Here is a 15,765-nt window from a genome sequence, read left to right on the forward strand (position 1 = left end):
TGAAAAATGCCGGCAACAAACTTGAGACATCTGTCAACCAAGCAATCATTTGGCCAATCGCTATACAGCTCTGGCAAAAATTAAGAGACCACATCAAAACCCTGTCATGGGCAGCCCAATCTCCAGACCTGAACCCAACTGAAAACCTCTGGAATGTAATCAAGAGGATGATGGATAGTCACAAGCCATCAAACAAAGAAGAACTGCTTACGGTACATTTTTTGCACCAGGAGCAATGTGAAAGACTGGTGACAAACATTCCAAGACGCATGAAAGCTGTGATTAAAAACCATGGTTATTCCACAAATATTGATTTCTGAAATCTTCCAGAGTTAAAACATTAATATTATTGTTTTTAAATGATTATGAACTTGTTTTCTTTGCATTATTTGAGGTCTGAAAGCACTGGGATTTTTTTTTTATTTTGACCATTTTTATTTGTCAGAACAAAAATACAAAAATACAAAAATTATTGCCCGGAAATTCGGAGACATATCAGAAATTTACAGAATAAAAGAACAATTTACATTTTACTCAAAAATATACCTATAAAGAGAAAAATCAGACAAACTGAACATTTTGCAGTGGTCTCTTCATTTTTGCCAGAGCTGTATCTCCAGATTCCAACATGGGCAAAGCATGCAGGTTTATTTCCAGGGGCGATGGGAATAAACCTTCGTCAGACATCTGTAGGCGTAGCTTATTTCCTGCAGGAACAAAGGCTCCAACATGCCTCCAATACACAGAAGAATATTGAGATCACCTAGCCAAAGTCAGCGGGTTCAGCTACCTTATCTAATAGGGTCACCATTTTACTATAAATATGGAGGATGTGGGGCAATTGAGGTCAAATTCAAATTTTGTGTTTACTTACTCTAGTACAATATTTTGTTTTCTTTTTGGGGGGATGGCTTAGGCATATTTTTTGCTATATACAGCAGTTTAATTCCACCTCAAGGCACAGGGTTATGTCTATACTGTATATTTAGAGTGATAATATACAGTATATCTCATGGGAACCCTATATTCTATTTCTCCATGGTAAACTAGACTAGACTCAGATTTAACATCGCAGCTACTATTCATTTGTATTGAGGTTGGACAAAAGCTGAAAGAGGCAGTGTGTGCTATTGCAAAACATACACAAACTGGAAAAGAAAATGGCAATAATGTAGATAAATACCTGTCCAAACACAAAACAGTGCAAGGTGACTCCCATAGCCCAAACATCCAGAGCCTGGAGGAAAAGGTACAAACAGGCGTTCACGAATTAGTGCTGTGCACCTGTCACACACCGACTGCAATATCACACAATTCTGTATCCATGGCAACCTTCCTGAACACTTCATACTCAGCACATGTAAAATATCAGCGGATCTCACACACGTTGGATTTGTTATACAAGGTGTGGCGTATCTTAAGCACACATACATTATAAACTCCGTGGCCATTTTATTAGACAGACCTGCCTGTACATCTGAACTCTTTCACTGCCAAGGATCTTTGCAATATGCCCAAATTAAAAGGAATCTGTCACCCCTGGACGATTTTGATCTATTACTATGGGCATACAGGTAATAGAATGGTTAAGTTAGTCTTACCTGTATGCCTCAGAGGTGCGGTGTAGCTCTTGATAAGTTCACTTATAATGTTATATGCTAATGATTTCTTCCAGGCTCCAGTGCATGCAGTGCCTGGAAGAAATCCCTGCCTCCTGACTTCATTATAATGGTACCTCCCTCCCATCAGCATCACACTGACCTGTTCGGCGCTGCAATCCCAACCAGTGTCTACATTAATCTTCTGCACAGACGCGGTGAGTCATTGCGCAGTAGCAGATACTTGTGCAGAAGTTCAATGAAGACACTGCCCATAAGAGCGCGGACAGGATTTGCGTAACCACGCGTGTGCGCTGTGCATGTGCGGGATTATAGCGCCGAACAGGTCAGTGTGATGATGGGAGGGAGGTACCAATATAATGAGCCTGGAAGAAATCATTAGCATACAGTGGGGAAAAAAAGTATTTAGTCAGCCACCAATTGTCTAAGTTCTCCCACTTAAAAATATGAGAGAGGCCTGTAATTGACATAATAGGTAGACCACAACTATGAGAGTCAAAATGAGAAAACAAATGCAGAAAATCTCCTTGTCTGATTTGGCAAGATTTATTTTTAAAATTATGGTGGAAAATAAGTATTTGGTCATTAACAAAAGTTCATCTCAATATTTTGTTATATATCCGTTGTTGGCAATAACAGAGGTGAAACTTTTTCTGTAAGTCTTCACAACTTGGCACACACTGTTGGTGGTTTGTTGGCCCATTCCTCCATGCTGATTTTCTCTAGAGCAGTGATGTTTTGGGCCTGTCGCTGGGAAACACGGACTTTCAATTCCCTCCAAAGGTTTTCTATGGGGTTGAGATCTGGAGATAGGTCTCTCTCATCTTTTTAAATGGGGTAACTTGCACAATTGGTGGCTGACCAAATACTTTTTTCCCCACTGTATAACATTATAAATTAAATTCTCAAGAGTTGCACTGCAGCTATGAGGCAGACACGTAAGACTGGTTTAACTATTCTATTACCAGTATGCCCATAGTAATAGATCAAAATCATCCAGAGGGGGACAGGTTCCCTTTATGAATTATCAGTCCAGGAGGAGAAAGAATTGGAATTCTCTGATATGAAAATAATCAAGTTTGTAATATATCTTGTGTATTACTGATTTATGAAATATAAATTTAAACAATAAATTTACAAATTGCAAACTGAGCTGTAGTGCACAAGGTCTTACAGTATAACAATAGTGTGACAATGGTAACTTACAAGAGATGCTTTTCTTGTCAATAAAAATGGTTGTCAAGGATTCAAAACGATGTGTCCTCTGGATATGATTGACAAAATATAAAGCTTTCAGGGGTACTGGATACAAAAGGACCGTGGATCATCCATTGGTAAAGATTAAGCAGCGTCTTTGTGCGAGTCAAAGTTTCCCTGCAGCACTGTGGCCAGTAGCGCTGCCCTCAGCCGAATGCCTTGTGAGCAATCTGCCCTAACATGATGTGACGTCACCCGCTACGAAAGGTCCGTGGAACAGAAAGGAGCATGCTGATCACCAAAGACACTTAATATTTACACGTGGAAGACGAAACATTACCGAAGGATGATTCACAGTGATTTAATATCCGGCACCCCTGAAAGATTTATATTTATATAATAAATTAATCAAACAGAGATTAACAGGTAACCCGCCGCTCATTGCAACAGCAGTGCACTTAACATGTGGGAGCGCCAATATTAATTAACTGTTTAAATTTAAACAATATTGACTCTTTCAAACTTGGCATCATATTTAGACTGTGTGCACACGTTGAGGATTTTTCGTGTTTTTTTGCGTTTTGCGCTATAAAAACGCTATAAAAATGCATACATTATGATTCCCATCATTTAGAATGCATTCCGCAATTTTTGTTCCCCAAAAAAAGCGGAAAAAAACGCATCACGGTAAAAAACGCAGCATGTTCATTAATTTTGCGGATTTTTCGCGTTTTTCCTGCTATTTAATGCATTGAGAAGCTCTGGAAAAAAACGCGCAAAAAAAGCACAAAAAACGCAAAAAAAAAATGCAGGCGGATTTCTTGCAGAAAATGTCCGGTTTGCGGGAAATTTCTGCAAGAAATCCTGAACGTGTGCACATACCCTAAAGCCCAGCATCTTGGCGTTAAAAAGCTAATTCCATAATCCATAATACAGTGTACATCACGTCTTTGACTGAACAGATGAGAGTTTTGCTGACTGGTTTGCCTGTATAGAAGTGGGTTTAAGAGGCAGCTGAAAGTGACGTTATAAAGTAAGTTAACACCCTGTTACGGTCATCTTTTATCCTGTATTTCAAGTGACATCAAATGGGCGACCTGATAACTTTTTCTGATCAGTGCATGATAACCAAAAAAAAAAAAGCATCATCTCCTTTAGAAGGTCTTAAAATTAGATAAATAAGACCTTAGATGAAGAATAGAACCTGTCACACTTAGACCTTGTCAGCATTTAACAAAAACGAGGCCTAAATGCAGAAGCAGCGTGAAAAATATTAAGTGCACCCAATGAATCAATGGCCCGTAGAACCACCTTTTAAGCATCTTTTTGGCGGTGTTGGAAGCGGGAGGTCATGGGACTGCAAGCATGCGATTTGCATACTTTCAGACACATTCTGATTAGACTTGTCCAGTCTTGCTCTATTCACTTGTATTGAGAGAGGTCACGCACAACTAGTTGCCAAGTTCTTGTTTAAAGAAAAAAAAAAAGAAAGAGAAAACAAAGAAAAGGCTTTCCCTTGACAACTCTTCCAAATAAGCCATGCTTATTCAGTCTTCTTCTAATTGCAGGGTTATGAATAGTGATGATGTGTTATCCGAGCATGCTCGAGTGTTATCCGAGTATCTTGGGCGTGCTTGAATAATATATTTGGGGTCCCCGCGGCTGCTAGACAGCCGCAACACATCTGGGGATTGCCTATTTATTAGAGAAGATACTCCGATAACACCCGAGCATGCTCTGATAACACGTTATCCAAGCATGATCGCTCATCACTAGTTATGAACTTAAACCTTTAACATGCCAGCTGAGGCCTTTAGAGTCTCAGCTGTAGCTCTTGTCTTTTATTGCAATTTCTCTGGTCATCGCACAGTCTGACCTAGAGGGTGAAATTGCTCCTGGGACGATTATCAACTACTTTAAACGTTTTCAACTTATGAATAATCTTTCTCAGTGTAGACTAATGGACTCCAAATGTTTGGAAAAGGCATTACTACCTTTCCCAGTTTGAGCAGCTGCAACAATTGCTTCTCTAAAATCATGTCTTTCCTCCAGGAAATTGCATTAACAATAGAGTTGAGTACATTTGTTCGGGTCCCCGATTATTCGGCAAGCTATAGCACTTACCGAATAAGCTGCAGAGGGAACCCAGATACATGGAGCGTGCCGGCTGATCGGCCCCGCAGCAGCATGTGTCGCAGCTGTGTCATGGAAAGCCTGTGTGTTGGGCTCTCCATGCATGTGCTGTGACAGTGACACAGCCGCAACACATGCAGTTGCGCTGCTGATCAGCCGGCATGCTCCATGTATCCGGTAAGCGCTAAAGCTTGTCAAATAAGCGGGGACCCAAAGGAATTCGCTCAACTCTAATTAACACGCGCCTGAATACTCTACACCAATAAATTGATAACATTTCTGCTTTCACAGATAATAATAATAATAATTTTTATTTATATAGCGCCAACAAATTCCGCAGCACTTTACAATTAAGCGGGATGATTTCGCTTTTGATTACCAACACTTTGCTGCTACTCACCTTCTCAATTCCTATGGAAGCAGCAACTATGTACTTCATTTGGCCTAGTTTTTGTTCAATAAGTTGTAATTTGTCATGTGATGTTCATCTGATGTTATATTTCCCTAATTTTAAGACCGTCTACAGAACCAGATTTTTTTTTATCACATACATATACATTCACACATATCTCACAATATCATAGTTTATTATTTTGATTCACCTTTCCTGAAAATATTCTGCGAGTTTCAGAGAGGGTCTCGGGAGCCATGAATGCTGGTGTACCCACTGTGTTAGTCAAAAACGCATCTGTTCCCTCAAACTGGTTACTAACTCCAAAGTCAGCAATCTTAATGTGACCATCTTCACCCACTAAGAGATTGGACGGTTTGACATCACGATGTATGATTTTTTGATAATGTACTGCAGGATAAAAATGAAAAACAGAACTATAACAACAATATAAGCATAACTCTGCCAGAGCAACATTACATTCAATATATATAAAAAACAAACAAAAAAAAAACGATGATAAGCTCTTCAGAAGTGTGGACATATGGAGAAAGCTCAAGACACCAGTTTCCCTCATCCCCACAACGTAATAAGAAAACACAAAAACTCACAATATTCAATTCCTTTAATAAGATCCTGGAAGTAAAAGCGTGCCTGGTCTTCTGTTAGTGGCTTGGTAGTGGGTACATCCATTACTGGCCTAAACAACAGAAATGACATTTTGCTTACAGTCACTGGTAATGGTGGCAAATGTATAAAAGTGCATTACTAGGCTCATAATACGCTTATGATTTACAATTCTTGTCTTTGATCTCTTTAAAAATTTAAAAGGGAACCCATCACGTCCACAACGCTATAAATCTGCAGATATGGGGTTAATCTCCAAGCCCCTACACTTGTGAGTTCATTTGCACAAGAATTCACTGATGGATTACGAGAAAATACAGACCTGGATCTGTAATATTAAGGTACTAGCTGAAGAGCCCGGCGTTGCCTGGGCATAGTAAATATCTGTGGTTAGTTATAGCACGTCACTTCTCTTATTTTCCCATCACGCCTCTCATTTTCCCAATCACATCTTTAATTTTCCCCCTCACATCTCTCATTTTCTCCCTCACACCTCTCATTTTCTCCCTCACTCCCCTCATTCCCGCCTAACACTTGTCATTTCGACCTCACATCTGTCATTTTCCGATCACTACACTATTTTCCCTCACTCCTCTCATTTTGCACTCACACCTTTTCATTTTCACCTCACACCTCTCATTTTCACCTCAGTATATACATGTTTGTCATCTCCCTTATATATAGTATACACCTGTATGTCATCTCCTGTATATAGTATATACCTGTATGTCATCTCCCCTGTATATATTATATACCTGCTGTGTGTCATCTCCCCTGTATATAGTATATACCTGTATTTCATCTCCTCCTATATATAGTATATACCTGTATGTCATCTCTTCCTATATATAGTATATACCTGTATGTCATCTCCTCCTATATATAGTATATACCTGTATGTCATCTCCTTCTATATATAGTATATACCTGTATGTCATCTCCTCCTGTATATAGTATATACCTGTGTGTCATCTCCCCTGTATATAGTATATATATCTGTGTCATCTCCTCCTGTATATAGTATATACCTGTATGTCATCTTCTATATATGGCATATACCTGTATGTCATCTCCTCCTGTATATAGTATATACCTGTAGGTAATCTGCTCCTGTATATAGTATATACCTGTGTGTCATCTCCTCCTGTATATAGTATATACCTGTATGTCATCTCCTCCTGTATATAGCATGTACCTGTATGTCATCTCCTCCTTTATATAGTATATACCTGTGTGTCATCTCTCCTGTATATAGTATATATCTGTGTCATCTCCCCTGTATATAGTATATACCTGTGTGATCTCCTGTATTAGACCTCATTAACACGTTATTTGCTCAGTATTTTTACCTCAGTATTTGTAAGATAAATTGGCAGCCTGATAAATCCCCAGCCAACAGGAAGCCCTCCCCCTGGCAGTATATATTAGCTCACACATACACATAATAGACAGGTTATGTGACTGACAGCTGCCGTATTTCCTATATGGTACATTTGTTGCTCTTGTAGTTTGTCTGCTTATTAATCAGAATTTTATTTTTGAAGGCTAATACCAGACTTGTGTGTGTTTTAGGGCGAGTTTCGTTTGTCAAGTTGTGTGTGTTGAGTTGTGTGTGGCGACATGCATGTAGCGACTTTTGTGAGATGAGTTGTGTGGCAACATGCGTGTAGCAACTTTTTGTGTGTCGAGTTGCATGTGACAGGTTAGTGTAGCAAGTTGTGTGCAGCAAGTTTTGCGCATGGCGAATTTTGCGCGTGGTGAGTTTTATGTCTGGTGCCTTTTGAGTATGTGCAAGTTTTGTGTGAGGCAACTTTTGCATGTGTTGCAAATTTTGTGCATGTGGCAATTTTTCCGCATGTGCAAGTTTTGCGTGTGGCGAGTTTTCCATGAGGTGAGTTTTGCACGTGTGGCGAGTTTTGCGTGAGCCTATTTTTTGCATGTGGCGAGTTTTGAGCGTGGTGAGTTTTGAGCGGCGACTTTTGTGTTTCGACTTTTATGTGGCGAGGTTGGTGTATGTGTGGTGAAATGTGTGCTGAGGGTGGTATATGTGTTCAAGCACGTGGTAGTGTGTGGCGCATTTTGTGTGTGTGTTCATATCCCCGTGTGTGGTGAGTATCCCATGTCGGGGTCCCACCTTAGCAACTGTATGATATATACTCTTTGGCGCCATCGCTCTCACTCTTTAAGTCCCCCTTGTTCACATCTGGCAGCTGTCAATTTGCCTCCAACACTTTTCCTGTCACTTTTCCCCATTATGTAGATAGGGGAAAAATAGTTTGGTGAATTGGAAAGCGCGGAGTTAAAATTTCACCTCACAACATAGCCTATGACGCTCTCAGGGTCCAGACGTGTGACTGTGCAAAATTTTGTTTCTGTAGCTGCGACGCCTCCAACACTTTTCCTTTCACTTTTTTCCCCATTATGTAGATAGGGGCAAAATTGTTTGGTGAATTGGAAAGCGCGGGGTTAAAATTTCACCTCACAACGTAGCCTATGACGCTCTCAGGGTCCAGACGTGTGACTGTGCAAAATTTTGTTGCTGTAGCTGCGACGCTTCCAACACTTTTCCTTTCACTTTTTTCCCCCATTATGTAGATAGGGGCAAAATTGTTTGGTGAATTGGAACGCGCGGGGTTAAAATTTCGCCTCACAATATAGCCTATGACGCTCTCGGGGTCCAGACGTGTGACTGTGCAAAATTTTGTGGCTGTAGCTGCGACGGTGCAGATGCCAATCCCGGACATACACACACACACACACACACACACACATTCAGCTTTATATAGTAGATAAAAGTAATCATCATTACAGGCACTTTACAGTGATGACGTTACTCTGGGGTCTAAAACCTGCTGCCAGGAATATCTGCACTGCATATGGCTGGACTACAAAATAACAGCATAACGTACAGTATAACTAAAGCTACTAAAACTAACAATGACATAAGTAATATGTCAGAATCTGGTGATCTTACGCTTTCATTTTTGAAACCCTTATTTAAATGAGGTTGGCCACTATTTTTTTATTTTATTTTTATTGTATTTTTTTTTTTTTTTTTACTACTGCCATACAGTGGCATGCATTGGCCACAATTGAAAAACAAACAAACAAAAAAAAGCATGGTATACACGTAAGTGGTGGCTCACTGTATAAAAAGGACAGTCTACTGCAACAGTTCTCTGTGAATAGAGGACAATGGCTATGGTTGGTATATGTGAGAGGAGCTTTACGGTCACATAAACTGAATAAGTTCACATAATGAGAGGACAAAGCCCTACACTATACTGTCCTGGTTTATATATCCTATATTAGCCCCGTATCTACAATTGGGACCTCAGCTACCAGTTATTAGTGATCGCTCCATGTAACTGAACCTTCTCCAACCCTCTGAGCCTTCTCTATGTCATCCCTTAATGCCAAAAGACGCAGGGATAGAATGACTGTCTGAATGAAGCTTTCTCCAGTTTTCCTAAATATAAATTATGCTTTATTTCCATAAATGTGACCAGCTCTTCTTTGTGATCATCAATTTAATACTGTGATAAGACTAACTTGTGTTGGTCAATGATAGAAAGCCCAACCATATTCTATCACCCCCCAAAAAAGTGGTGTAAAGCTGCAGACTTTGGTTTAATATTGGTGTTAAGAATGACCCCTGGACGAAGCATTTCATTGCGAAACGCGCGTCGGGTGTGGTTGACGCCTGGACTTTCTCTATCCCTTCGGGTAATAAATGCCTTTTTTTCCCATTACCGTTTATTCGATATGCATTTCAATATGGCTGAGTAACATGTGCTGGACCTCCCATCGGCCTTATACTTGAACATTCCTTCTAATGTGTGTGCCTGAATATTTTATTATGTACACTTAGGCTTAGGCCTCTTTCGCACTTCCGTCATTTTCCTCCCGTCGAAACCCGTCAAGTTTCGAAAAAACAGGATCCTGCAATTTTTTCTGCTGGATCCTGTTTTTTCCCATAGACTTGTATTAGCGACGGATTGTGACGGATGGCCATCAGTTTCATCAGTCGTGCACTGGATCCATCGGAAAATAGAGATCCGTCGTGCGGAGAAAACGTTCAGAGGACGTCTCTCTCTCTCTTCATTATGATGCACCCCAAAACGACGGAAGTGTGAAAGAAGCCAACGTGGGCAGCGGATGCAGTTTTTCAACGCATCCGCTGCCCACTGTAAAGTCCCGGGGAGGAGGGGGCGGAGTTCCAGCCGTGCATGCGCGGTAGGAAATGCAGGACCCGACATACGAAAAAACGTTCCCGTGAACATTTTTTCGCGACGACGGTCCGCCAAAACACGATGCATCCAGTGCACGACGGACGCGGCGAATGGCCATTAGTGTTGAGCATTCCGATACTGCAAATATCGGGTATCGGCCGATATTCGCGGTATCGGAACTCCGATACTGAGTTCCGATACTTTTGCAATATTGGATACCAGAATCGGAAGTTCCCATAATGCAATGAGCCAGTTTGATTTAATTCAGCCAATGAGGAATCATTAGACGTGTGGGCACATCCTGTTCTGCATGTAAGGCATGTAACTACTGGCATGGCTGTGATTGGCTGCTGAAATGATGTTATGATGCGCTATAAAAGCCGCCGCCGCCATTTTGGGTTCACTCTGCTGTGAATTCAGTTAGGGACAGGACGCTGCAGTTCTGACTGAGGGATAGTTTGAGATAGCGATTTGCTTCATTGTTCTTTACCCAGGCTAATTTAGCAACCACTGTGTGAGAACCTTGTTTTTGCCTTGCAGCACTGTTCACAGCTGTCTGCAAGGTCTGTGAGAGTGCAGATCACGCTGTAGTCTGTTCTGCAGCCACAGCTGGTTGTAGTCAGCTCAGCATGCGTCACTGCCTCATACTGTTCCATTGTCCTTTTTTCAATTAGTGCTGCCTGCTGCACATTTTTCCTGATTTATCCTATTAGTAGGTTTCCATCCGTAGCCTGCTAGATTGTGGAAAAACACTATATAGGAGTACATAGAGGACCTTTTTTGGCCTTGCAGCGCTGTTCACGGCTGTCTGCAAGGTCTCTGTGTGAGTGCAGCTCACGCTGTAGTCTGTTCTGCAGCCAAAGCTGGTTGTAGTCAGCTCAACATGCGTCACTGCCTCATACTGTTCCATTGTCCTTTTTTCAATTAATGCAGCTTGTTGCACATTTTTCCTGATTTATCTTACTAGTGGGTTTCCATCCGTATCCTTCTAGATTGCGGAAAAACACTATATAGGAGTACACAGAGGAGCCTTTCTGCAGCCTTGTGCCCTGCAGCCCCAGCCAGATTAGTATTAGCCTATTTTTTGGAGCCTCATCTATTGCATTGTAGGTTACCTTCCTGCATTGTAATCGCTACAAAAAGTTTGTGATACTATCGGTTTTACATCTTTGGGCACATCCAGTGTCTTTTTGTGAAAAAAACAAAGAGTTAATAAGGTTCACCAAACACTCCACTTTACAGTTGTGTAGGCCACATTAGCTCATATTAAAGTCTAGTCCACACTTTATAAAATTAGTGTTTCTTATACCTGTTAGCAGCTGTTCAGGAATAAGCACACTAAGCCTTAGTACTTTTCTGCCTATCTTTATCAGTCTACCAAGATGAAGAAGGCAGGGAGTAAGGCACGTGGTCGTGGGGTTTCTGCAGGGAGAGGACGTGGGGATTCTGTGCCTGCTGCGGGCACCGGTGACTCATCATCCCCCAGTTTTAGCAGGCAACAGTCCTTCATGGGCAGCTTTGTAGGAGCTCGCCGTACCCCACTGCTGCGAGACGAACAAATTGAAGCCGTTGTCGGATGGATGGCAGCTAATGCATCGACTTCAAATAGTGCCACATCCGCTCAGGCACAGAGCACCCATCTGTCTCTTCACCACCTGCCAAATTGCCCAGGCAATGAAATTCAAGGGAAAAGAAAGCGGTCACTAAGGAGCGCTGTGAGGGTCACAGTTACAATTGAAAGCAAAAGGTCCACCACAGCTCCAGCCGTTAACCTTCTAGGAGGATACAAAATGCAGTAAATAGTAATAACGGTCCTAGGAGCGCTGGGAATGAGACCAAAACAAGGATTTTAGTGTTGAACCACAACGCGTTTCAACGGTTAAACCGTCTTCATCAGGTGGAAGTTTATTAAAGGAGAACAGGAAGGGGTATTTAAACAAATAGCAACCAATAAAATTTGCAGTCAGCAGGTCACATGATAAGAACAAGTCACATGATAAAATAGTAAGGTCACATGGTAAAAACACAATAGGAACAAAACTATGTATATATAAAAAAAGATTAAATAAAGCCCCTAGACCTGATTAAAATATAAAACATGGTAAAATACCATGCAATACCATGCAATACAGTTATTAGCCCCAGTGCCACATCCGCGACCCAGCTAACAAAAAATCCCAGCTGTTTTGCTTGCAGATCTGCAAAATGTCTGTGTTGTAACTCCATCAAAAATGGTGTTAAAGAATTCACATCCAATACTACTAATATTAATTACAGAATCAACTACCATGTCAACTGTCAATCCTCATTTGTAGTATATCTAATAGAATGCGGATGTGGGCTCCAATATGTTGGACGGACTATACAGACCATGCACGCAAGACTGAACAAGCATCGCCAAAATATTAGGAATGGTTTTATGTTGCATAGCCTATCAAAGCATTTTTTAACCAAGCACCAAAAAAATTTAGAATCTCTGAAACTGACGATTATAGATTTTATACCAGAAAATGTATCTGATCGGTATGGGAGCTTGATTAATAGGGAAAGTTTCTGGATTTTTAAGTTGGGGACTCTGGCGCCTGAAGGGTTAAATCTTACCATTGAAAGGGTTAACAAGTGATCTCTCTGTTTTTAATCATTTTATAGTGTTTTTATAGTGCAATTTTATTATATGTTGTCTTATTTTTTGCATTTTACCATGTTTTATATTTTAATCAGGTCTAGGGGCTTTATTTAATCTTTTTTTATATATACATAGTTTTGTTCCTATTGTGTTTTTACCATGTGACCTTACTATTTTATCATGTGACTTGTTCTTATCATGTGACCTGCTGACTGCAAATTTTATTGGTTGCTATTTGTTTAAATACCCCTTCCTGTTCTCCTTTAATAAACTTCCACCTGATGAAGACGGTTTAACCGTTGAAACGCGTTGTGGTTCAACACTAAAATCCTTGTTTTGGTCTCATTCCCAGCGCTCCTAGGACCGTTATTACTATTTACTGCAAATTGCCCAGGCAGTCAGAGAGCCCAGGACAGGAGCCATCTCTACTTCTGTTCTCTGAATCTCTTGGCTTGGAAAGGGGGCCAGCCAAGCAGCATTCGAGAAACTGAAGAAGAGGTGGTATGCAGTGATGCGCAACTGCTTTGTCTCTCTGAATTTGAAGAGGTGGGTGAGCCAGTGCCTCAGGTCAGCACACCTCAGTACGCATCTGATGATGAGACTCAGGTGACACTTTCTGGTGCGTACTATGCTGCCGAGACTACCCAGGAGAAGCAGTTGTTGGATGAGGGTAGTGTCGATGATGAGGTCCTTGATCCATCATGGCGTGAGGTACAGGAAGGTGGTGGGAGCAGCTCTGAGGAAGAGATTCCCCGAATGGCCCAAAAAGGAGGGAGAGGGAGGGGGAAGACTGCGTTACCTGTAGCCTCCACTTCGGAACCCATTAGGAGCATGCCTCTTCCAAAACCCAAAACAGGCGCTCCCAAGACTTGCAGTGCCTGGTCCTTTTTTGACACAGTTGCAGATGACATTTGCTTTGTCAAATGCAAGCTGTGTAATCAAAGTCAAAAGAGGGAAAAGTGTCAGCAACCTCAATACCACAAATATGTGGAAACATGTGCGGACCAAGCACGTGGTGGAGTTACAAAAACACACTGACGACCTAGGCCAACCTACAGCGGCACCTACCACCTCTTCAGCTCGTGTTGTAGCCTCTTCCTCCAGCTCACACACAGCTGGCTCGGATTCCTCACAGGATCGCCATGGAAGAACCTCTGGCACTGTTGTACAGAGACCCAGTGTAATGCCACCCACAGCACCACGTTCCCTGTCATCCTCACACTCCCAGCCCAGTCTACAGCCATCGATAGCACAGGCATGGGAGAAAAGGCGGCCATTCTCGGCAAACCACCCCCGAGCACAGGCTCTGAATGCTGGCATTGTAAAACTACTGTCCCTTGAAATGCTCTCATTCAGGCTGGTGGAGACTGACACCTTCCGTAACTTCATGGCATTGGCAGTCCCACAATACAACGTGCCCAGCCACTTTTATTACAGCAGGCAAGCCATCCCTGCCCTGCAAAAGCATGTGGGGGGAAAAATTAAACATGCACTACTAAACGCCGTCAGTAGCAAGGTCCACCTGACCACCGATGCGTGGACCAGTCACCATGGACAGGGACGATACCTTTCCCTCACTGCCCATTGGGTAAATGTTGTGCAGCCGGGTACAGATATTGAGAGTGGCGCTGTACATGTTCTGCCAACTCCAAGGATTGCAGGAATTCAGTCTGTACACAATGACTCCTCCTCATACCCCAGTTCCTCTGAATCAGCGCTGCAGGAGCCGTCAGAGTCCATCTACACATGGACCCGTGAACGCTTACCTGTTACGACCGACATGAGCACAGCCGTGGCCAAACGTCAACAGGCCGTATTGAAATTAATTTCTTTGGGGAATCGAAGACACACAGCGCAGGAGTTCTGGAATGCCATCAAGCAGGAGAGCGATGTGTGGTTTGTGCCAGCAAATCTCCAGCCAGGCATGGTAGTGAGTGACAATGGCTGAAATCTGGTGGCAGCTCTGGGCCTAGGCAACCTCACTCACATCCCATGTCTGGCACATGTGCTCAACTTGGTCGTGCAGAGTTTTTTGAGGGGCTATCCGTATCTTGATGCACTGCTGCACAAGGTCCACCTAGAGTGCGCTCACTTGTGGCGTTCCAGCATGGCAAGATCGCGCATTGCAGCTCTGCAGAGCCAATTCCGCCTTCTTGAACATTGCATCATATGTGACCTACCTACCAGGCGGAATTCAACGTTACATATGTTGGAGCGGTTGTGTGAGCAGCAGGCAGCAGTAATGGAGTACCAGCTGCATCAGGCGCAAACAAGTCGCACTGCGCGCCGTTCACACTTCACCAACACCCTCCTAGATCCTCGCTACCGGGACAACTTACAAAGCCTCATAACACCGTTGAACTGGGAGCGTAAAATGCGGGAGTACCAAGACACACAAGTGCATTCCATCATCTTCTCCATTCCAACCAAGAGCAGCAAAGCAGCTCAGTGCGTCGAGGCAGTGGAGGAAGCTCTGCACAAAGAGGGAGCAGAAGCAGTGCCTCAGCACAACGCAAGACCAGTATGGCCCAAATGTGGCAAAGTTTTGTGTGCCCGCCACAAATGTCTACACCATCACAGATGGCTCCAGTCAGCAGGAGGCAACGTTTCCATCAGATGGTGACAGACTACATGTCTTGCCCTCTCAGTGTACTCCCAGACGGCTCTTCACCCTTCAAGTTTTGGGTCTCTAAGCTGGATACATGGCCAGAGCTTAGCTAGTATGCATTGGAGGTGCTGGCTTGACCTGCTGCTAGTATATTAACGGAACGCGTCATGAGTGCCGCAGATGGTGTACTAACAGACCGTTGCATGCGACTATCCTCCGATAACGTTGACCGGCTTACTTTTCTGAAAATGAACAAGGCCTGGATCTCCCAGGAATTTGTCACTCCTCTTCCAGATTAAATAATTGGTTGGCAACAGTATCCAGGTCTCCTG

At 42.5% G+C, this 15,765-nt stretch overlaps 1 protein-coding gene across 3 annotated transcripts in view; it reads right to left on the bottom strand.

Annotated features, from left to right (window-relative positions):
• Nucleotides 1-15,765, bottom strand: part of CAMKK2 (calcium/calmodulin dependent protein kinase kinase 2) — a 159,974-nt gene that overhangs the window by 8,762 nt on the left and 135,447 nt on the right. For all 3 annotated transcript variants that reach the window (XR_011318598.1, XM_069755392.1, XM_069755405.1), the window contains exons 9-11: nt 5,952-6,040; nt 5,552-5,751; nt 1,184-1,237 (exon numbers count right to left, since the gene is read on the bottom strand). Coding sequence is in view for 2 of the 3 variants with exons in the window: in XM_069755392.1 (XP_069611493.1) it covers nt 1,184-1,237; nt 5,552-5,751; nt 5,952-6,040 (343 nt within the window). In the remaining variant the exon portion in view is untranslated. The remainder of the gene's footprint in view (nt 1-1,183; nt 1,238-5,551; nt 5,752-5,951; nt 6,041-15,765) is intronic.

Source organism: Ranitomeya imitator, chromosome 1 (assembly GCF_032444005.1).
Source record: "Ranitomeya imitator isolate aRanImi1 chromosome 1, aRanImi1.pri, whole genome shotgun sequence".
In the NCBI taxonomy this organism is placed as follows: Eukaryota; Metazoa; Chordata; class Amphibia; order Anura; family Dendrobatidae; genus Ranitomeya; species Ranitomeya imitator.